Source organism: Salvelinus sp. IW2-2015, linkage group LG15 (assembly GCF_002910315.2).
Source record: "Salvelinus sp. IW2-2015 linkage group LG15, ASM291031v2, whole genome shotgun sequence".
NCBI classification, from domain to species: Eukaryota; Metazoa; Chordata; class Actinopteri; order Salmoniformes; family Salmonidae; genus Salvelinus; species Salvelinus sp. IW2-2015.
The window spans coordinates 36075516-36100957 of NC_036855.1; the positions used below are offsets into that span (position 1 = coordinate 36075516).

A 25442-nucleotide genomic window follows, 5' to 3' on the forward strand; every position below is an offset into this window, starting at 1 on the left:
TGTCCTCGTCCAGCGCCGGAGCGGCCACGAGGGACTAGATGCCCACCCTGGGACCCTCCCCTAGAGATTAGGGGGTGCGTTCGGAGTCCGCACCTCAAGGAGGGGAGGTACATGTCAACGTTCTGACCTGAATAGTCATTCAATTTGTTTATGTGTTTTGAGCTTGTTTTTTAGTGTTGGTCAGGCAACGTGAGCATGGGTGGCGCATTCTATGTTGTGTGTTCTAGTTGTCGTGTTTCTATGGTTGATGGACCTATGGTTTCTTCAATCAGAGGCAGTGTTTTGTTGTTGTCTTGATTGGGAATCATATATAAGGTGGCTTGTTTGTGTTGGGGTTTGTGGGATGGTTGTTTCTGTCTGTGTTGTTTCTCGTGCACCAGATAGGGCTGTATCGGAAGTTGCCACATTTATTATTTATGAGTATTGTGTAGAGTGTTTCACAGTTTCGTATTAAACACTGTGTGAGCACTGGATACCGCTGCGGTTTGTCCGATCTTGCCCTACACCTTCTCTTCACGTGAAGAGGAGAGAAAGGCTTGCTACAGTTACAGAAACACGTGGCAGTTCTGCAAAAACACTACACTTGTTTAACCTACAGTATATAGCAAAATACTACAGTTGGCCAATAGCCCCCAAAAATTGTCAAATAACCCCAGCCACCCCAGTCATAGACTAGTTCTCTCTACCTACCCGCATGGCAAGCGGATCACCGAGTGCCAAGTCTAGGCACAAAAAGGCTTCTCAACACAGTTTCTACCCACAAAGCTCATAAGACAGTCCTGAAGCACGGTAAATCAAATGGCTACCCGGACTATTTGCACTGATATCCCACCCCCACCTCTGCCTCTATTTACGCTGCTGCTTCCTCTCCTTTTATATTATGCAAGATACACTATTAACTATACAGCTCCAGTGTACACTACTACCTCGAATTGGCCGACCCAACCAGTGCTCCCGCACATTGGCTAACCGGGCTATCTGAATGTGGTGGTCCCGACCATCCACCACCCGCGCCAACGCCTCTTTTCATCATATTTGATTCGAGTCACTTTTACACCATATCTACATGTAACAGTAACAGCCGTCATCAACAGCCCGACTAACGGTTGTCTGTTGTGAGCCCTCGCTACTTTTATAGCCTACTACTGTAATGAGGAGCCTCGCTACTGTTATTTTTCAGTCATTTTTACTGTGTTTTTATTCTTTACTTACCTATTGTTCACCTATACCTTTTTTAGCACTATTGGTTAGAGCCCTTAAAGTAACATTTCACTGTAAGCATTCACCTGTTGATTCGGCGAACCTGACCAAACTTTGATTTTATTCAATTTGCATCATACCCCTGCCCATTACCTCCCCAGGTATTCGCAATTTGTGCCTTAAATAATTGAGAAACTACATGCAAGTAATTAGAACCAAATATGGTTGTTCCCACAGGTTATACGAAAAGAGCAGAAGCGCTGAACTATCCATTCAGACCCCAGTCCCTACTGCAGGTTTATTGCAATATTTGCTCTGAAGGATTGAAGCCTCCAATTCTATGTCAATCGTAATAAAACACAAACACATACGTAAATATGGCAAAAAACACTACAGTAAATACTACAGTATACCAACATTGCATGAAATTACTAACCCTAGTTTGATATTTCTACCAAGTTTTCTTTACTACAGTATTATTCACTATAAGTTAACTGTAAATACTACAGTATACTACATTAAATAACTACAGTCTGCAAAAACACTACAGTGAATACTATAGTTATTTTTTATATGGGAATGTTTTGGTATAGAAAACTCTAGGGCCTATCGCCGTCTGAAATTCAGTACTGAGAGAAGCTTGGTCTCGGTAATTCTTCAACAATCATCTTTATTTAATATCGATGAACTATGGCGATAATGAAGCCTCAGCCCACCAGTTTGACTGCTGTTAGGCTGAGAGTCTAGGCCTTTACAGAGGATGCACAGTTTTTATATACGCTGATAACCAGATTGTTTAGTCACAGTCACTGTCTAAATTCCCCCATCAAGCCCACCTTGGTTATCACTACCACAGGATGTCTTTAACTTAGTTTTCTCAGATGCCAGGGATGATGAGCACAATGAGCATTGTTCTTAACCGTTCATGTTGCTACCCATCCGCGGATCCGGGAGCATCTCGTGATCAAAAAAAGCTTGACTGCCTAGCGCTAACGGCAGGTAGAATCATATAATATACAGTCAATAATCCACAATGTTCCAAATACAGCAAATGAAAGACTAAACTACTGTGAATCGACCATCGATCGCGATTTTAAAAATGTCAAGGCGAAAACACTATGTATTATATATTAGCTAACCAACAATAGCCAACACACAACGCCATGTTTTCACCCATGTTTCCACCGCATAGGTAACCTTTTCACAAAACCAGAAATAGAGCGAAAATGAATCACTAACTTGGAACCAAACTTCATCAGATGACAGTCTTATAACCATCATGTTTCATACAATACATTTTATGTTTTGTTGAAAATGTGCATATTTTTGAGTATAAATCGTAGTTTTACATTGCAGGCCACCATCAACAAATAAGCACCAAAACAGCCAGAATAATTACAGAAGCACGTGAAATACATAAATCACTCATCTAAAACATTTATGAAAACTCATAACATGGTGTACAGCAGATGAAAGAATAAACATCTTGTGAATCCAGCCAATATTTCCGATTTTTTTTTAAGTGGTTTACAGCGAAAACACATATATATATTCTATTTAGCTCACCACAATAGCCAAAACACACAACGCCATTATTCAACCGTAAAGATAGCTTTCACAAAAACCCAGAAATAGAGATAAAATTAATCACTAAACTTTGGAAAACTTCATCAGATTGACAGTCTTATAACATCATGTTATACAATACATTTATGTTTTGTTCGAAAATGTGCATATTTAGAGCTGCAAATCGTGGTTATACATTGTGAATACGTAGCAACAATTCACCAAAATGTCCGGAGATATTTTGGACAGTCACCTAATCTAACCAAAGAACTCATCATAAACTTTACTAAAAAAATACATGTTGTACAGCAAATGAAAGATACACTGGTTCTTAATGCAACCGCTGTGTTAGATTTTTTGAAAAATAACTTCACTACAACATACAGCATGCATTATTGTGAGACAGCGCTCACCTATTCTCCGCCGTGTTGGAGCCAACATATTACACAAAAATACGAAATAACATCATAAATATTCTTTCTTACTTTTGTTGATCTTTCCATCAGAATGTTGTGCAAGGAGTCCTAGGTCCAGAATAAATCGTTGTTTGGTTTTAGAATGTCCATTTCTTCTGTCGAATTAGCAACTTTGGCTAGCCATGCGGAGCTCACGTGTCAAAGAAATCTGGCGCATGGAACGAAAAAATTCCAAAAGTCCCAATAAACGTTGAATAAACTGGTCAAACTCGGTTGAAAAATCCTACTTTATGATGTTTTTCTCATATGTATCAAATAAAATCAGACCGGAGCAATTCGTCGTGTATACCGAACGCTTTTCAGAAGACAATGTGAGGTTCCCCGGCGCGCAGTTGAAAACTGACAAAAGAGCGGACTGTCACTCCAAAAGCTCTTATTCGGCCTCACATCAAGCTAGACACCCATTCAACCTTCTACTGCCTGTTGACATCTAGTGAAGGCGTATGAAAAGGCTTGTAAAACATTTTAAAAATCGGAAATGATGGCTGGATTCACAAGATGTTTATCTTTCATTTGCTGTATTGGACTTGTGATTTCATGAAATTATATTATATGATATCCCTGTCCCGTTAGGCTAGGCTAGTCAGCTTTTTTGATGAGGATGCTCCCGGATCCGGGATGGGTAGCACTGAAAGGTTAAGAACAATGCCTCATTGTCTCATCATCCTGGCATCTGAGAAACTAAGTTAAAGACCATCCTGTGTAGATAACCAAGGTGGCTTATGGGAAGGTTAGAAGTGACTGACTAAGCAATCTTGGTATCAGCTATATAAAAACTGTGCATCCTCTGTAAAGGCTAGACTCTCAGCCTAACAGTCAGTCAAGACTGGTGGGCTGACGGTCTCATTATTGCAATAGTTCATCGATATTAAATAAAGATGATTGTTTGAAGAAATTACCGAGACCAAGCTTCTCTCAGTACTGAATTTCCACGGCATAGGCCCTAGAGTTTTCTATACAAAACATWCCCATATAAAAAAATACTATAGTATTCACTGTAGTGTTTTTGCAGACTGTAGTATTTAATGTAGTATACTGTAGTATTTACAGTTAACTATAGTATAAATACTGTAGTAAAAGAAAACTGTAGTATATACTATAGTAATTCATGCAATGTGGTATACTGTAGTATTTACTGTAGTGTTTTTGCATATTTACTGTAGTGTTTGTGTTTTATTATCATTGACATAGAATTGGAGGCTTTCTCCTTCAGAGCAAATATTTCATAACCTGCAGGTAGGACTGGGGTCTGAATGGATAGTTCAGCGCTTCTGCTCTTTTCTATAACCTGTAGGGAACACAATTTGGTCTATACTTGGCATGTAGGTTTCTCAATTATTAATGGCACAAATTGCAATATGGGGGAGGTAATGGGCAGGGTATATGCAAATTGAATCAAATCAAAGTTTGTCAGGTGCGCCGAATACAACAGGTGAAATGCTTACAGTGAAATGCTTACTTACAGGCTCTAACCAATAGTGCAAAAAAGGTATTAGGTGAACAATAGGTAAGTAAAGAAATAAAAACAACAGTAAAAAGACTGAAAAATAACAGTAGCGAGGCTMTATACAGTAGTGAGGCTATAAAAGTAGCGAGGCTACATACAGACACCGGTTAGTCGGGCTGATTGAGGTAGTATGTACATGTAGATATGGTTAAAGTGACTATGCATATATGATGAAAAGAGGGGTTGGCGGGTGGTGGATGGCGGGACACAATTCAGATAGCCCGGTTAGCCAATGTGCGGGAGCACTGGTTGGTCGGGCCAATTGAGGTAGTATGTACATGAATGTATAGTTAAAGTGACTATGCATATATGATAAACAGAGAGTAGCAGCAGCGTAAAAGAGGGGGTGGGGGGGGGCACACAGTGCAAATAGTCCGGGTAGCCATTTGATTACCTGTTCAGGAGTCTTATGGCTTAGGGGTAAAAACTGTTGAGAAGCCTTTTTGTCCTAGACTTGGCACTCCGGTACCGCTTGCCATGCGGTAGTAGAGAGAACAGTCTATGACTKGGGTGGCTGGGKTATTTGACAATTTTTGGGGCTATGGCCAACTGTAGTATTTTGCTATACTGTAGTTAAACAAGTGTAGTGTTTTTGCAGACTGCAGTGTTTCTGTAACGGCAGCCTTCCTCCTCTTCACGTGAAGAGAAGGTGTAGCAAGGATCGGACAAACACGCAGCGTAGCCAGTGCTCAACATGTTTAATACGAAACTGTGAACACTTACAAATAACAAAATAATAAATGTGGCAATCCGATACAGCCCTATCTGGTGCAGAGAAAACACAAAGACAGGAAACAACCACCCACAAACCCCAACACAAAACAAGCCACCTATATATGATTCCCAATCAGAGACAACACAAAACACCTGCCTCTGATTGAGAACCATATCAGGCCAAACATAGAAACAGACAAACTAGACACACAACATAGAATGCCCACCCAGCTCACGTCCTGACCAACACTAAAACAAGCAAAACACACAAGAACTATGGGCAAGAACTGAACAGTACCCCCCTCCTGAGTGCGGACTCCGAACGCACCCCCTAATACTCTAGGGGAGTCAGGGTGGGCATCTGTCGCTCGCTGGTGGCGCTCCGGCGCTGGACAAGAGGACACCACTCCACCATTGGTCTTTGATCCCCCCCTTAGCGTCCTTTGAGTGGCGACGCCTTGCCGCCGACCTTGCCTAGGAACCCTCTCAAAGGCGCCTCATCAGACTGAGGAGACAGCTCCGAACCGAGAGGTGAGCTTAGGACAGAGAGGTAGCCTTAGGACAGAGAGGTAGCTCAGGACAGAGAGATAGCTCCGGACGACTGCAGCTCCTGGACTGAATGGCCAGCCCGGACTGGAGGGGCGGCTCATGACTGGAGGGCAGCTCATGACTGCCGAGCAGCCCATGCTCAGATGAGCTCATGACTGGATGGCAGCTCATGCACTGCGGAGGGCAGCTCGTAGTGACTGGAAGCTAGGTTCCATCAGCTCAGTGACGTGTGAGCAGAACAGCTTCGCAGCCCTGACTTGGCTGGCGGCTCGGTGGTCTGACTGCTGGCGGCTCTTGGCGGCCTCCTGACTGGCTGGCGGCTTCGTGGACTGCTCTGACGGCTGGTCGGTCTGGCGCTGAAGCCCTGATACTGGCTGGCGGCTCTTTGGCGGCTCCTGACTGGCTGCGGCTCTGGCGGGGCCGGAGGCGTTGCAGCTCAGACCGCGCAGCTGGCTAATGGCGTGCAGTCTGCAGTAGTGGCAGCTGGAGGTGCCATTTCGCATGTGCGCTGGCAGAACTGTGGCAGCTCTAGACTGCGCTGGCCAGTACGGGCAGCTCTGACTCTGCTGAGGTCGCACAGTAGGCCTGGTGCGTTCGTGGGTGCCGGAACTGGTGGCTTTTTAACCGGACTGAGACACGCCACCATTTAGGCGAGTGCCTAGCGGGGAGCAGGAACAGGGCACACTGGACTCTCAAGGCGCACTTATAGGCCTGATGCGTGGTACCGGCACTGGTGGTACCGGGCTGAGGGCACGCACCTCAGGGCGAGTGCGGGGAGAAGGAACAGTGCGTACAGGGCTCTGGAGACGCACAGGAGGCTTGGTGCGTGGTGCCGGAACTGCTGGTACCGGGCTGGAGACACGCACCACAGGGAGAGTGCGTGGAGGAGGAACAGAGTTCTGGAGASGCACAGGAAGCCTGGTGCGTGGTGTTGGCACCGATGGTACTGGGCTGAGGGCACGCACCTCAAGGCGAGTGCGGGGTGCTGGAACTGGAGAGCTGGTGCATGGGGCTGCCACAGGAGAGCTGGTGCGCTGASCTGGCACAGGACGTGCAGGGCTAGGAAGGCGCACAGGAGGCCTGGTGCGTGAGGCTGGCACAGTCTTCACCAGACGGCTAGCCCGCACCTCAGGACGAGTATGGAGAGCTGACTCAGGTGACATCAAATCCCCGACATGCTCCGTCGAGCGGATGTCGTGCCTCATGCACCAAACCAGCAAATCCCTCATTTCTCTCTCCTCCAATTTCCCCATTAGATCCTTCACAGTCTCTACTTCGCTCACCTCCAATACCGCCCTCACCGGCTCTGGTTCCATCCTTGGCTCCTTACGGTAAGCAGGGGGAGTTGGCTCAAGTCTCCTACTTGACCCAGCTACACCCCCTTTTAGCCCCCCCCAAGAAATTTTTKGGGGAGCCTCTCGGGCTTCCAGCCGCTCTGCCTTGCTAGCGCCTCATAATGCCGCCTCTCTGCTTTTGCTGCCTCCAGCTCTGCTTTGGGGCGGCGACATTCCTCTGGCTCTGCCCAGGGTTCTTTTCCGTCCAGCTCGTCCTCCCATGTCCATTCCTGAACTCGCTGCTGCTGCTGCCCGTAGCCACGCTGCTTGGTCCGAGATAGGTGGGTGGTTCTGTAACGGCAGCCTTCCTCCTCTTCACGTGAAGAGAAGGTGTAGCAAGGATCGGACCAACACGCAGCGTAGCCAGTGCTCARCATGTTTTTTATTTTATTTTATTTATTATACATTTTATCCCATTTTCTCCCCAATTTTTGTGGTATCCAATCGCTAGTAATTACTATCTTGTCTCATCGCTACAACTGCCGTACGGGCTCGGGAGAGACAGGAGAGACGAAGCCATGCGAAAGCCATGCGTCCTCCGAAGCACCACCCAACCAAGCCGCACTGCTTCTTAACACAGCGCACCTCCAACCCGGAAGCCAGCCGCACCAATGTGTCGGAGGAAACACTGTGTACCTGGCCCCCTTGGTTAGCGCGCACTGCGCCCGGCCCGCCACAGGAGTCGCTGGAGCGCGATGAGACAAGGATATCCCTACCGGCCAAACCCTCCCTAACCCGGACGACGCTATGCCAATTGTGCGTCGCCCCACGGACCTCCCGGTCGCGGCCGGCTGCGACAGAGCCTGGGCGCGAACCCAGAGWCTGTGCCCTAGACCACTGCGCCACCCGGGAGGCTGTGCTCAACATGTTTAATACGAAACTGTGAACACTTACAAATAACAAAATAATAAATGTGGCAAACCGATACAGCCCTATCTGGTGCAGAGAAAACACAAAGACAGTAAGAACTGTAGTAAGAACTGTAGTAAGAACTGTAGTATCCTACAGTAAACTGTCAAATTTTTTCATGTGGGTACTTATTATTTCTCTTACAGGTTGGGGTAAAAACGGGACCTTTTTTAGGACTAGAAGCACACGTGCGCCCGCACACACACACACACACACACACACCATCATCATGACTTCAGAAGGCTGCTGAAGGGAAAGATTGGGGTCTGTAAGTTAGGAGTCTGTGTTTGCTCCCACTATCAGCAGCTGTTCTTTGTGTACAGATGTTTCACGGTTGTTGAGGAACACTGGCCAGTTGGCCATCGCACAGCCGTCGTTGGCAACCAATCAAACGAATACAGAACTCTGTGGTTCCCGGAGAATGCTCAGCCTATGACAGAGTCCCAAATGACACCCTATTCCCCAGAGGGCTCTGGTCAAAAGCACTGCACTACAGTATAGGGTATAAGTTGCCATTTGGTACACAGCCTCTGTTTGAGGACCAGTTATCTAGATAGTATCAGTAGTTTTTGTAAACTGGAAGCGATAAAAGTGTTTGCAGCAGTTACGGGGGGGCAGCCTATTCCCAGGGGAACTAAGGACCACAGGTTAACGACAGACACTAGCATTGAACTATTTGTGCATCATTTTAGGTAACCCAGTTGCAAGGGGGTGCATATTCTTAACACTTCAGTAATGCATGTCAAGAACTCAAAACCAGAGAAAGCTCACTAGTGACCATTTCAAAATTAAGGAAAAAAACAGTAGTACGCACTGGACTTATGATTCTCGTTATATAGCCAATAAGCAAACTTTTGAAATGGTTAAAATGACATGTTCTACATGTTTTGTCACCTGTCTGAAGCGTATCCATACCCGCATCTAACGTTCGAAAAGTCCAGAAACAAAGTGAGGCTTAGTTTCATTCCATAGTCCACACCCATGTACCAGTGTGAGAGGAGAGAGATTCCTGTGTGGGATCTCTCTCCTCTCTCCTTCCAAAGACGTGTTCAACTCATTGAATACTCATCAGCGGGCCAACAGAGACTCATAACTTGGGCTCTGGGCAGAGGAGGAGAAAAGGAGGAGAATAGGAGAAAAGGCAGAGGAGAGAATTGAGGACTACCTATGGAAGTGAGTCCTGTTAAACCACTACCAGACAGGCACAGAGAGAGACATTCTAGATCACTCAGATTGACGCACCATTGTGTGGGGGAACAGTTTCTACAAACAGACTGGCCAAGAGCTGTTCACTTTAACCCACTTCCAATGGACAGAGTCCATTTGCGCAGCAGCCAGTGCATCGAAAGTACATCGCACCACTGCGGGTACAGCCCTCTCTGTTACTCCATATTCTGAACTCAGAGACTGGGAGCATAGTTTAACAAACAATGTGGTAACAAAATATGGCCAATTGGACATTCCTGAAATATGGTCCCTGCGATTGCACCATTCAGGAGACACACCATTTACATGGTTATTAAACCAAAACAATTGCGGTTCCCCTCTTTTCACTCATGATTTATTTTGTTTATATTGGTTTTACATATTTTTTGTCCTAGAGTAGTAGTGGTTATTAAACCTATATTTAATGCATGTCTTCTCGGGCTGTATGGGGGGTCAACATGTAGCCCATCATGTCGATCTGTCCCTGTCACAGCCCAGTCCACTTTCACTACTGATCAGATGCGGTTTGACTGGCTAGAAAAGAAAAGGCTGCTGTATGCTCAACCACCCACCTTTTCCAATGTGTGCAAATACAGGACTCTGCAACTGATGCGTGACATAACATTCGATAACAAGTGTCAATGCCATGTACTATGCAATATTGAATTAAACAAGAAAAGGACACCGATTCACGTGTTGCAGATTTTAARCAAAAAAAAGAGCAAGAGATCTGATTGAGAAAAAATTGGTATTGTGTTATACTGTGTATGAGATGACTGTGAGAGCTGAATGTCAGTAACAGTGAGATACAATATGAGTGTCATATGTTTTAACACATCACTCTCTCATGTGGTAACAATGACATGAGACAAACATGAGTGTGTGAGGCGAGTAGTAGCAGCCTACCTGATGATGTCACAGCAGACAGCCAACCCAGGGAGGGGAAGAGGAGGAGAAAGGATGGAGACGCCATGGCGGGGGCTTCACTTTGCTGGAGAGAGAGGGGGGAGAGAGAGAGAGAAGGATAATCGTCATCGATGACATCTCCTTGTGAAATATTAAGCCAATATCTCTACCCAGCGCTCTCTCTCACTTTCCCTCCCCATCCCTCTCTCTCTCTCCCCTTTCTCTGCCCTGTTAGCACAAACTGTGACTGCCATTTATTTTCAGCTGGCCAATGTGAAACCTAACCCCAGACAACACATATTTAACCTCCAAATAGCTACTGAGACGCTTCATGCTACTGTGCACAAGATATGTCAGACCATGTGTTTGTGTTGTGTGTGTGTGTCCTTAATATCAGAGGTATAACTTACGTGCATATGGAATGGTTCTCTCTCAGGCTATATGCATTGATTGTACAGATGTAAGATCTTCATTTGAGACAGTTTGCTACAGCAGGAAAATAATCCTGTAGCAACAGGAAATGTGAATTATGTGGATTATAATTAATGGAAATGTATGGGGTTGATACATTTTTCGTGAGGGAAAATTAAGTCTGACATTTTGAAGTGGAAATTACAAACTTTAGAAGCCTTTTTAAACCTTGAATACATTACAAGTTGGCATTTCCTGCTGTTCAGGAAAATTCTCAGCCACAAAAGAGTGATCAAATTTAGAGCCTTCTGAACAGAACCACTATTGTTTTCATTACGTTTCACTGTTCCGACCAGCGTAATAAAGTTCTGAACCGCTTAGAACCAAAACAAAAGTACCAGTTTATATCGCTGACTTTCTGTTCCTTTTTTGACCTGTGAAATCGACATTGTTTTTACATTTAGATCATTAAATTACTCCACCAATCAGTGGGGATAGAGCAGCTTGCTACTGACCGGGTAAGCTTGTTTACAAGTGTRCTGTAGGGTGCAAGCTGCGACAGAAATTTTGCGGGTGGGGAGAGAGAGAAAGAGAGGGGTGGACATGGAGGAGGGTTGGCTTGAAGCGCTGGGCATCATGATATGACGCGCATTATAATGTATTTAAGATATTAGGAGAAGGCCTATCATTACTTCACTGAATTACAAAGCTAATTATAACGAGCAGCTAAGATACCTACTACTGTTAATATGGAGAAACTTTGAACATGAGTTGCCTCAACGCCCTGGACAAGAGCAAGCTAACAAGCTTGTGTGTGGGGCAGCGGTACCAGAATTCAAAACACGTCTAACCTTTTTGTAGATAATAACTACATCTGGCCCTTCTTTGGACACTGTGTTAACAAACCTCCAAACGAGCTTCAACGCCATACAACACTCCTTCTGTGGCCTCCAACTGCTCTTAAATGCTAGTAAAATGAAATGCATGCTCTTCAACCGATCGCTGCCCACACCTGCACGCCCGACTAGCATCACTACTCTGGACGGTTCTGACTTAGAATATGTGGACAATTACAAATACCTCCTTCCAGACTCACATTAAGCATCTCCAATCCAAAGTTAAATTGAGAATTGGCTTCCTATTTCGCAACAAAGCCTCCTTCACTCATGCTGCCAAACATACCCTCGTAAAACTGACTATCCTACTGATCCTTGACTTCGTCAATGTCATTTGCAAAATAGCCTCCAACACTCTACTCAGCAAATTGGATGCAGTCTATCACAGTGCCATCCGTTTTGTCACCAAAGCCCCATATACTACCCACCACTGTGACCTGTATGCTCTCGTTGGTTGGTCCTCGCTACATATTTGTCGCCAAACCCACTGGCTCGAGGTCATCTATAAAAGTCTTTGCTAGGTAAAGCTCCGTCTTATCTCAGCTCACTAGTCACCATTGCAACACCCACCCGTAGCACGTGCTCCAGCAGGTATATTTCACTGGTCATCCCCAAAGCCAACACCTCATTTGGCCGCCTTTCCTTCCAGTTCTCTGCTTCCAATGACTGGAACGAATTGCAAAAATCACTGAAGTTGTTGACTTATATCTCCCTCACTAGCTTTAAGCGCCAACCAACTACCTACCTCATCCCCATATTTGTTTTTCTGCTCTTTTGCACACCAGTATTTCTACTTGCACATCCTCATCTGCACATATCACTCCAGTGTCAATTGCTAAATGATAATTACTTCGCCACTATTGGCCTATTCTTTGCCTTACCTCCTTACTTCATTTGCACACACAGTATACAGATTATTCTATTGTGTTATTGACTGTACTATTGTTTATCCCATGTGTAACACTGTGTTGCTTTTGTGGCACTTTCTATTCTGGTTCGAGACCGTTTACGCTGTTCTGTGAAGGGATTTGTATACAGCATTGTATGAGATCTTCAGTTTCTTGTGAGAGAGGGAGTGTTCTGGGTTTGTTAGAAATAAGATAAGGTCGTCCGCAAAGAGTGATAATTTATGGGTATGGGGGCCCACCTCAAAGCCATGTATGTCAGGGCACGTTCTAATAGCCTCAGCCAACGGTTCGATGGCGAGGGCAAAGAGGTGGGGGCTAATTGGGCAACCTTGTCTGTTCCCCCTATAGAGAGGGAAAGAGGAGGAAGTAATCCCATTGGTAGCAATCCTAGCTTTAGGAGATTTGTAGAGTGATTTTAGAGGGATCACTCTTCTGGAACATTGTTACGAGGAGGGAGTTCTTTTGATCAGCTGAAACAGAAATACCACTTGCCTAACAGGGACTTCTTTAGCTACCTACAACTACAAAACTTTATTAGGGTGACTCTCAAGGGACAATGGAACCTACCTAAAGGATGTCACCTATTGAACAACTCTGCCACGCAGACCAACCACTGTTCAAGACCATTTCCCGTGTTTACGATGCTCTTATGTCAGGACTAACACTGCCTGAGCTAGATAAATCCCGACTTAGATGGGAAAAAGATCTGGGTATTGATCTTGATGAGGGTCTATGTAGTGACCTAGCAGGGATGTGTGTACATCCACATTGAACTCCAGATACAGACTGATCCAGTTTAATTTCCTCATCAGCTCTATATCACCCATCTAGACTGCACAAGTTCAACCCTGATATCTCCTCCCTATGTTTTAGATGTGCTCAGATGAAGGAACATTCCTCCATTCCACTTGGCAGTGATCAAAACTACACGGTTTCTGTCAGGGGGTATGCGATACCATATCCTCAATTCACGGGGTTGCATTCCCTTTAGACCTGGAGGTCTGTCTACTGGGCACTTTACTAACACCAATCTTAGGCAAAGCCATACTATAAAGCTAACAGAAATATTGCTAGCGATTGCCAAGAAATGTATTGCCTTGAAATGGAAATTGGATTCCTCCCTGCCAGTTGCAATGTGGCTATCGGAAGTTAATAGTTGTATCCCACTGGAAAAAATCACTTACTGCTTGAGGAATAAGTTAAAGACATTTTACAGAATTTGGCAATTTTATTGACTATATGGAGAATCTCCACCCACATCACATTGATTGAATCTCTATATAATCCTTATATAATGTTTCACACGTAATGTATAATATGTAGCCTACGGCAGGTGACCATATGATCCAATGTCTTATTTTTTAAATTTTTTTATTGTTTGTATATATAATTTGTATATATGCACATTTGTGGCCTGCTGGAGGTCATTTTGCAGGGCTCTGGCAGTGCTCCTCCTTGCACAAAGGCGGAGGTAGCGGTCCTGCTGCTGGGTTGTTGCCCTCCTACGGCCTCCTCCACGTCTCCTGATGTACTGGCCTGTCTCCTGGTAGCGCCTCCATGCTCTGGACACTACGCTGACAGACACAGCAAACCTTCTTGCCACAGCTCGCATTGATGTGCCATCCTGGATGAGCTGCACTACCTGATCCACTTGTGTGGGTTGTAGACTCCGTCTCATGCTACCACTAGAGTGAAAGCACCGCCAGCATTCAAAAGTGACCAAAACATCAGCCAGGAAGCATAGGAACTGAGAAGTGGTCTGTGGTCACCACCTGCAGAACCACTCCTTTATTGGGGGTGTCTTGCTAATTGCCTATAATTTCCACCTTTTGTCTATTCCATTTGCACAACAGCATGTGGATTTATTGTCAATCAGTGTTGCTTCCTAAGTGGACAGTTTGATTTCACAGAAGTGTGATTGACTTGTAATTACATTGTGTTCCCTTTATTTTTTTGAGCAGTGTATAATGAGACAAATTACAGGCAGTAGCCTACAAGTAGGAAAATAGAATTAAATTGATTAAAAATGAAATGTATTTCAATATAATTGACATAGGCTTATATCCTACTGTTTATATTTGAATGCAGTCATCTCGGTTTTCATTTGAAGATTTTTTTTATACTTCGCTTGTTTGTATCAATTGCAAAGACACTGGCGACTTTTTTTGTTGGCAACTTTGTTCAGTGAGCAGGTCACAGAGATACGGATAAACCATATGATTCTACGTTTAGTGGAGATCTTCTGTGTATAAAGTGATGTGGGAGGGCAATCTGTTCGCAAAGCGTTTACTTTAAACGTTATTGCTACTATACAGTCCACAAGGGCACCATCCGTGAGATGGTTGTATGGATAAGTGGCTGGCGTTCGAACGTTGGTGCCAAAATAAAGGTATTGTTCCTTTTCAGAGATCTCTGGTGGCCATTTTTATATTATAACAGGGTCTTTTTCGAGCAGGGCCATTAATTCTCCACACCGAAGATGTATATGGCAGCTATTTTAGCGTGTCATGTAGGAATTTATGGTTCCACTCCAGTGGCTCATCCCATGGCAGTGCGGTTTTTAAAAAGGTGTGCGCCGTCTCAGACCGGTTTCTAAGCCTTTTGCGCCCACTTGGGATTTGGTTTTGGATGTGCTGTTTGAGGGCCCCTTCGAACCGATGGAGCCTGTGCATCTGAAGATCCCCTCCTATATGAAGTTTGCGCTTGGCGACTCAAAAGTAACGTTGCGGCCTTCAACCCTAAGGTCATGACTATGTCCTACAGGTCTCTAGCTTTTTCACTTTTCGCCTCCTCCATTTGCTTCTGAGGAGCAGCGGAGGTTACATGTCCGGTGTGCAGTAGGAGCGTTACACATGTACATTGAGCGGACTAGGGGTGTCCGTTTGTGTGACCAATTTGTCGGCTGACCTGGTGCAATTTCATGGTTCCTTTGACTCCAGTGAGTTTGTTTGGCACAGCTTCCTCGTTCCTCAATCCAAAAGAACTTGATACTCGATCCACTCTTCTCAAGTATTTTGAAGAGCTCCTTGGGAGTCTGCACATCTTCCTCTCCATTAAATGTGTTTGTCTGCACAATGTTTCACAGCCCCACCCACACCATCTGGTGCCCCCTTCCCATGAGCCTTTTCAGAAAAGTTCCAGGTGATTTGTTTGAATCCGTAAATATATGGCACAGTGCTGAGGAGGTATATGTTCTTCTTGTTTCTGTATTGGGTCACGGGACCATCGCTCATCATGTGGAGTGTCATGATTTGTGGATTCTTGTTCTTGACATCTCTTAGGACAGGCTCCAGGTGAGCCCAGACTGCTATCTCATCATGTCTAAGGGAGTCAGATATGGTGGCGTAGGACTGGCTTCCCTCTGATGTTTATGCAACACTTGCATGGATCGTAGCCTGCTGTCTACTCCCCCCAAAGTGGAACACCTGTATTTCTGTGGCCAATTAGCAACTGAGTCAGCAGTAATCTATGTCCTGACGATACAGGCATTTTCTTGATAGAGGCATCAGCAAATTGACCCTCAATTAACTTCTCCAGGGTAGGGGGCAGCATTCAGAATTTTGGATGAAATGCATGACCAAATTAAACTGCCTGCTTCTCTGGCCTAGAAGATATGATATGCATATAACTGGTAGATTTGGGTAGAAAACACTCTAAAGTTTCCAAAACTGTTAAAATAGTGTCTGTGAGTATAACAGAACTGATTTGGCAGGCGAAAACCTGAGAAAAATCCATTCAGGAAGTTTTTTTTTGTTGTTGTTGTAGTTTTCTATTCAATGCCATTACAGTATCCATTGACTTAGGACTCAAATTGCAGTTTCTGTGCCTTCCACTAGATGTCAACAGTCTTTATAAATTGTTTCAGGCTTGTATTCTGAAAAATGAGGAAGTAAGAGCAGTCTGAATGAGTGGACCCTAAAGTGTCACAGAGCTTTTTCATGACCGAGACCGAGAGAGTGCCTTTCTTGTTTACCTTTTAAATTGACGACGTTATTGTCCGGTTGAAATATTATCGATTATTTAGGCTAAAAACAACCTGAGGATTGAATAGAAACATCGTTTGACATGTTTCTATGAACTTTACGGATACAATTTTGATTTTTTTTGTCTGCCTGTTTTGACTGCGTTTGAGCCTATGGATTACTGAAGAAAACGCGCGAACAAAACGGAGGTTTTTGGATATAAAGAGACTTTATCGAACAAAAGGAACATTTATTGCTGTCTCTTATACACATCTAGATGTGTATAAGAGACAGACCATATGAAGATCATCAAAGGTAAGGGATTCATTTTATCTCTATTTCTGACTTGTGTAACTCTTCTACTTGGCTGGTTACTGTTTGTAATGATTTGTCTRSTGGGCTATGTTCTCAAATAATCGTAAGGTATGCTTTCGCYGTAAAGCATTTTTTAAATCTGACACCGTGGTTGGATTCACAAGAAGTTAATCTTTAAACCTATGTAAAATATGTTTCGTTTTCTGAATTTTTATAATGAGTATTCCTGTATTTGAATTTGGCGCCCAGCAGTTTCACTTGCTGTTGAAGAGGTGGGACGCTAACGTCTCACGTACCCAAGAGAGGTTAAGAAACAGAAAAAAATGGGTTATTTATGCAAACGTATTTTTAGTACAAAACTGACAAAGAACACCCTTATCCTACAAAAACGTGTGTTTTTACTTACAAGGAGATAATATGATGTATTTGTGTGTAAAAATAATAATAATWAATATTATTTGTAACTTAAATTTGTACATAATGTTTCTGCCACCGTCTCTTATCACCGAAAAGAGCTTCTATATAACAGGACAGCGATTACTCACCTCGTACTAGAAGAATAGTTTTTCTTTAACGAGTCAGATTTACTTCATACACCCGACAAGGCACTCATCCCCATCATTCGCAGGAGAGAGAGACGGAGATATCGGGGACGTAGGTTGGGGTGCCTTGTAAGGATCCGACGGCGAGTGAGTAATCTGCCTTTACCATCGGTCCTATTAGCCAACGTACAATCATTGGATAATAAAAGAGACTAACTACGATCACGTATATCCTACCAGCGAGACATTAACTGTAATATCTTATGTTTCACAGAGTTGTGGCTGAACGAAGATATGAATAACATACAGCCGGCGGGTTTTACGCTGTATTGGCAGGATAGAACAGCCACCTCTGGTAAGACAAGGGGTGACGGTCTTTGTATATTTGTAAACAACAGCTGGTGCACGAAATCTAATAGTAAGGAAGTCTCTAGGTTTTGCTCGCCTGAGGTAGATAATCAAATGATAAGCTGAAGACCACACTATTTACCAAGAGACTTTTCATCTATATTCTTCGAAGCTGTCTATTTACCACCACAAACCGATGCTGGCACTAAGACCACACTCAATGAACTGTATACGGCCATAAGCAAACAGGAAAACGCTCATCCAGAGGCGGCGCTCCTAGTGGCCGGGGACTTTAATGCAGGGAAACTTACGAACATACCCTAACCAGAAGCCATGGGGATTACAGTCAACATCCGCACTGAGCTAAAGGGTAGAGCTGCCATTTTCAAGGAGTGGGCTCTAACACGGAAGCTTATAAGAAATCCCGGTATGCCCTCTGGCGAACCATCAAACAGGTCAACATTCACAAGGCCGCAGGGCCAGACGGACTACCAGGATGTGTACTCCGATCATGCGCTGACCAACTGGCAATTGTCTTCAATGATATTTTCAACCTGTCCCTGACTGAGTCTGTAATATCAACATGTTTCAAGCAGACCACCATAGTCCCTGTGCCCAAAAACACTAAGGTAACTTGCCTAAATGACTATCGACCTGTAGCACTCATGTCTGTAGCCATGAAGTGCTTTGAAAGGCTGGTCAAGGCTCACATCAACACCATTATCCCAGAAACCCTAGACCAACTCCAATTTGCATACCGCCCCAACAAATGCACAGATGATGCAATCTCTATTGCACTCCACACTGCCCTTTCCCACCTGGACAAAAGGAACACCTATGTGAGAATGCTATTAATTGACTACAGCTCAGCGTTAAACACCATAATGCCCTCAAAGCTCATCACTAAGCTTAGGACCCTGGGACTAAACACCTCCCTCTGCAACTGGATCCTGGACTTCCTGTYGGGCCCCAGGTAGTAAGGGTGGGTAACAATCATCCACTACGCTGATCCTCAACATGGGGGCCCCTTAGGGGTGCGAGCTCAGTCCCCTCCTGTACTCCCTGTTCACTCATGACTGCATGGCCAGGCACGACTCCAACACCATCATTAAGTTTGCCGATGACAACAGTGGAAGGCCTGATCACCGACCACGATGAGACAGCCTATAGGGAGGAGGTCAGAGACCTGGCCGTGTGGTGTCAGGATAACAACCCCTACCTCAACGTGATCAAGACAAAGGAGATGATTGTGGACTACAGGAAAAGAAGGACCAAGCACACTCCCATTCTCATCGACGGGGCTGTTGTGGAGCATGTTGAGAGCTTCAAGTTCCTTGGTGTACACATCCCCAACAAACGATAATGGTCCAAACACACCAAGACAGTCGTAAAGAGCGCACGACAAAGCCTATTCCCCCTCAGGAGACTGAAAAGATTTGGCATGGTCCTCAGATCCTCATAAAGTTCTACAGCTGCACCATCGAGAGCATCCTGACTGGTTGCATCACTGCCTGGTATGGCAACTGCTCGGCCTCTGACCGCAAGGCACTACAGAGGGTAGTGCGTACGGCCCAGTACATCACTGGGGCCAAGCTTCCTGCTATCCAGGACCTATATACCAGGCGGTGTCAGAGGAAGGCCCTAAAAATTGTCAAAGACTCCAGCCACCCTAGTCATAGACGGTTCTCTCTGCTACCGTATGGCAAGCGGTACCGGAGCAGCAAGTCTAAGTCCAAAAGGCTTCTTAACTGCTTCTACCCCCAAGCCATAAGACTCCTGATTAGCTAATCAAATGGCTACCCAGACTATTTGCATTGCCCCCCCCCCCCCATTTTACGCTGCTGCTACTCCCTGTTTATTATCTATGCATAGTCACTAACTCTACATATTACCTCAATTACCTCGAATAACCGGTGCCCCCACACATTGACTCTGTACAGGTACCCCCTGTATATAGCCTCGTTACTATTATTTTACTGCTGCTCTTTAATTATTTGTTACTTTTATTTATCTATTTTTTACTTAACACTTATTTTTCTTAAAACTGCATCGTTGGTTAAGGGCTTGTAAGTAAGCATTTCACTGTAAGTTCTACACCTGTTGTATTCGGCGCATGTGACAATTAAAATTTGATTTGAACATATTGACATCATTCAGTACAACAGTTTAGTCATATGGTGTAATCGGAATTTCTGGTGACTCCGAATGATAATTTTAGTTACACCATATGACTTTCCTCACCTAAACATGTTTTAGAGGCAACTGCTTATGCACCCATGTGAACACTTGACTTTGGCATCAAGTATGTATCTTGAGTATCTAAATTAAATATAAGCTTTTCCGGTAATTCATCCTTTTTATTGGTTTGTAGTAGTCGCACCGAATTATCAGATTTTGGGGGTAAAACCTGACAGGGAGTGGAAATGTAAACTTATCAAACATTTACGAGAGACTTGCTTACCTTTATTCTTAACCAAAGGGTATCTCACAGGCATCTTAATGATGTCACATCCTGTCACGTGATTACCATTATGTGATTTGATCCAAAATTGTGACTATGTCGGTCGCACCGAACGATAGTCATGATGGCTATTTTTCCGGACAAAAGTATTTAAAACCTTTCTGCCTAACCTGTCTTACCCATACAGACGTATAGTGCAATAGACCCTTAAAAATATCATGCCAGAATAATAATTTGACAGTTTTGTTACGATTTGAGATGTTTTATTAACATTTATATAGATTGCATTTGTCTTCGGACAGTTGTATGACTTTAGAGCACTGAAAGTGATAGTTTTGTTCACATTTAACCATGAACTATTTTAGGACTAAATAAAAGAGAAGGGGCATAGTTACATAACATAAAATGTGTATAAATTGGTTGTTGATTTTAATATTTAATTCGGACCACAAAATATGCACGTCACGTCATTGACCCAAATGTCTGCAATCCAGAATTCCATCCTTAGTTTTTTTKTTACATTGCATCTAAAACACATCGCTATGACTTCTCACTGCTCTTAGCATTGTATTACTGAAAGAACATTAGATGTGGCTTTTACATTAATATTGTAGGCTGGCTAGGCCTAACTCATTTGTATTGGAGCAAGACAGGGCCGGTTCTAGCAGTGTGTAATACAATACATTCAATGTATAGCACTCAGATTTTATTGTAACACCCACCACCCACATAAAATTAGGGCTGTGACAGTGATGGAATTAAAACAAAAATAATTAAATATTTAACCTTTTATTTACCTAGGCTGACGGTAATTGGCCAGCCAAATGACCGCAGTCTCTGTAATAACCGTTCAAATAGCAAAGAAATATAAATACATATAATTTTTTTGCCACACATTTTCTCCTCTCCACTCCTGGCTGCATGTGCTGCCATAGATATAGAATGAATAGAACAGGCATCCCTATTCAAGTCAATGATGGCATAATGGGTGGACTGGCGGCCATTGTTGTGTACCCATAGGCGCAAAGCTGGAAGTAAAAGCAGGAAGTATACCCATCAATTTGTGCTGTGATTTGTTGATTCAACTCAACTGACATTACAAAAAATACTTTCCAATACATGAGCCACATCAGTTAACATCATTTGATTGAACATTCTACATTACCATGGAAATGATTGCAACACAGCCATTAAGGCAGCCATTAAGAGTGTACTCATGAGTTTACCAATTCGAATTGCCAGGGTTAGATGTTCCAAGTCCATTTCATTCTATGCCTATGTGTGCTGCTGCTGCACCTTGCTTACACCTTTCTGTGTGTGCTAGTTTGCTACAACAACTTGCTTGTTTCAGCAAGAAGCAACAAAGTTTCATCATGTTGTTAAGAGTCAATGTCACTGCAGAAAAGGACTAAACCGTACGAATGGCCGGCTTCAGTCAGGTGTTTGTCCCCGCCCACAAAAAAACGGTTACCATGGTTATTTTATTTTCATGATGGTTTTCATCCATAACCATCAATTACACTTTAATTGTGCCAGCCATACATAAAATTAGATTTTCCACTTTTTTCTCACCTTTCTTTAAACATCTGTAAAAGGCGTTGTTTGGGTAGAGATCTAACCAATCCACATTTCAAGTATTTATAAATGTAGTAACATAAATGAAAAGCCCTTGTCAACCCACTCTGTACCCAGAGGACCACTCAGGCTGACCCCTGTCTCAGGGGGACTAGTGTTAATGTAACATAAAACAGAGAACCCTCCTCTCCTCTCCTCTCAATATGTACTGCTGTTCCCACACACACTGGGATTGACAGGCCCATCATTGCAGCCTGAGATTGGAGTGTTTGTGTGTTCATTTAAGGGTTTTTAGAGAGCTGGACTTGTAAAAGGTAGATTTAATGGTCTATGTGGGTGGACGAACACTACAAATAGAGCTGATGGAACTGGTCTCTTTTAAAAAGCGTCTGTCCTCATTTATAAAACTCTGTTTTTAGCCACATGCAGTACATTACGTATGGCAGATAGCCTGTTCGCCCGTCCATTACAGAGAAAGACAGCGGAGGTGGCCTCTGAAGTCCAATGCTATTCACTATACTAATTTCTAAAAGGTCCCTATTGCTGTCCTCCGCACTGAGCACTCAGACGTAGTTACAAAAGGGGGAAACAAAGTTTGACGTCTGTAAAGCCTATGCTATATTCCATTCAGCTCATTTCTGCTCAACCCGTACCTGATTCTGAATAGTGAATGACCATGCACTAGACCGGGCGTAGTCAAGAACTATTTGACAAGGTCTGGTCCCAGAAACTCCCTAGATGACAAAGGCCCGAATAGATATTGTCATTTATCAGCGTAGTAACCAACCCCATCTCACAACCYATGCGATCCCAAACTGTTCAAACGGTTTACACCCTTTTTGATGGTGGAGAGAAATATGTTCAGTTTTAAAGCTCCTTTCCTGCAATTCTACACATTTTGCCATGCATTATGTGTGTTCATATGATACTAGGGGTCGAAGCCCAACTGAGTTCCCCCCCCMAAAAAAACGTGGCCCGTATTGACCCCGTTCTGGGTCCGGATACAGCACGTGGTCCGCCTGTTCAGTATGGGGGCACTAGACACTCCACTCCATAGATTAACAACAGAGAGATAATGGAAGCCCTCTCTTATCAGCTCTCCAAACAACAAATTTAAAAGATGTATTTTTTTCACTCCAATATTGTGTTATTTTTTCTGATAAAAATAGGCTAAATAAAAATATGGTTAACAATTTACAGTATCACTCAGCCAGTGGTCTCACTTTTCTTGGACATGTAACAATGTACACACGTACGCACACATGCAGGCAAACGCACACCACACACAATTCCTTCACCTTATCATGGCCACCTGGCAATGATGTGAGATGTGGTATTGGTTTCCAATGCAAGAGTCTCCCCAATGGATATTACCCCCATGGCTGAGGCAGGGCTGTATATGTGTAGTGGCGTCTGCGTGTAGGCTAGGAATAGGGCTGGGCAATATATATCGTATTTTAAGATTTACCGGTATGGATCCACATACTGGTATGGATATTTACAATAAGATCTATAACAACATTTTGATATAGTGCTAAATAAGTGAAAAGTGGTCAAATTGGACTACTTCTCAGTCAGTTTTGTCCTAGTTTGGTTGAGCAATCAGAATGGAGGAAGACCATTAAAACCATTTAGAATTTTTGCTGTTCATGCACTAGTACTCCTAAAAAATGTTTATAACTTTTACCATTCTGAAACATGAAATACCACTATACCGTCCAAAATGTGAAAAAATATTGTGATATGTGTCACGCCCTGACCATAGAGATCCTTTTATTCTCTATGTTGGTTAGGTCGGGGTGTGACTAGGGTGGGTTATCTAGGTTATTATTTGTCTATGTTGGCCTGGTATGGTTCCCAATCAGAGGCAGCTGTTTATCGCTGTCTCTGATTGGGGATCATATTTACCCAGCCTTTATCCACTGGGTTTTTGTGGGATCTTGTTTGTTTGTGTGTAGTTGCCAGTTGCACTGCATTTGACTTCTGTATTGTATTGTTCTGTATTGTTTTGGTGAGTTTCTTTAATTAAACATGTGGAACTCTATGCATGCTGCGCCTTGGTCCGTTAATTATACAAACGACCGTGACAATGTGATATTTTGGCCATATCGCGCAGCCTTTGCTAGGCCTAACATGCTGACCAGACCGCCTGCGTTGCATATGCATGCTGACCAGACCGCCTGCGTTGCATATGCGAGCGGTGCAAAATAAATGTTCACATACATGTTATTCAATCATTTCATCCAAACTGCTTGAACACGCACGTCAACGGGTGTCTGCGTAGCCAGACCCTAAAATAGAACTTAGTTCTATTTGACGCTTGACGTGTTGCAAGTCCCGCCTCTCCCATCTACTCATTGGTTTTTACACATGTGGGGGATTGAAAGATGAACGAGCTCCTCACTCCAGTTGGTGGCGGTAATGCATCTTAAAGTTGGTTGCCAACCTCCATATAAAATCAGAAGAAGAATGAAGGAGGAGAGATTAATCAAAGAAAACTAACTAAAAACTAACTATGACTCATAAATGGGTAAAAATTCTAAAAAGATCCAGCAAAGAAAATTACCATATGTATTTCAGGTAAATTGGCAACCCAATGTTTATCTCCCAGGACAAATGAGCTAGTAACAGCAAGATAGCTAAATGTCCATGAATGTTTCCAATGTGTTTCAAACTCTCCCCAAATTAATAGAGTTGGTTCACGGTTGGTTTTGGTATTTTAACCTGCGTGTCATGAACGCGTCTGGTGGGGATCGACAAAATCAACATGGGCACAATGGGGCACGTTGCCGCACACATTGTACCCCATTGTCACAGAGTCAGTTTGGTCATCAGTTACATCTGCCCAACAAGACAGGAATCAAAATGATGTTACACCACCATTCCATTCCCAACTATTGGGGAATAGATCAAATAGACCATGGATCACGTTCCTACGGTAGATGCACCCACAACATTGCACCTCAAGAATGATCAATAAAGAACATAGAATATTGTATACTTTCATAAGTGCTATTGCATAGCTTGTACCCTGTTTAATGTAAAAACCCTAATAATGTATGTATGAAGTATCCTATTGCATGCATTGCCTGTTTTTTAAAAATGTATTCCTGCACATTCATCATATTTCCCATGCAAAGACCTAGCCTTTGAGTGATCAAAAAATAATTATGGTTTTACAACAACAAAAAATATGACATGGTTTGTTTATGCCCTGCATGCAATAGGTCACTCCATGCATTTGGAATTGTAATGCAATAGGTCAGTTCCATACTTCACATTTGGATTTTGTGTCGTTGCCATTTTAGACTAGGCTATCATCCACAAACTGTCAACAGGGGTCGGACTCGGAGCCCTGTGAAATCAATAGGGAATGGAGAATGTTTTAACTATTGAAGCAAGAATGGTAGAGCATAATGATGGATTAAAGCGTGTTTAAATAGTGAATTCCAGAGGTGTGACCTTGTTAAAACTACTGAACTTCTTATGGAAACTGAAACACTCTAACCATCTCCATCTGCATCTTTCATGCAAAAATAAATACCAAACGCTAACATCGCAGAAACGTGCACCACACACACGTGCCTCATAATCGCTTAGGGCAGATCACTCAAAATAATGAAAATAACTCGTTTCCTTTATATTTTCCGCAAAAAG

General features: G+C 43.5%; 1 protein-coding gene across 1 annotated transcript in view; it reads right to left on the reverse strand.

The window, feature by feature from the left end:
• LOC111974078 (growth hormone receptor-like) overlaps window positions 1-25442 on the reverse strand; it is an 81010-nt gene that overhangs the window by 55051 nt on the left and 517 nt on the right. The window contains 1 exon segment of the mRNA XM_024001604.2: window positions 10368-10452. Coding sequence (XP_023857372.2) covers window positions 10368-10434 — 67 coding nt within the window. The 5' untranslated portion in view covers window positions 10435-10452.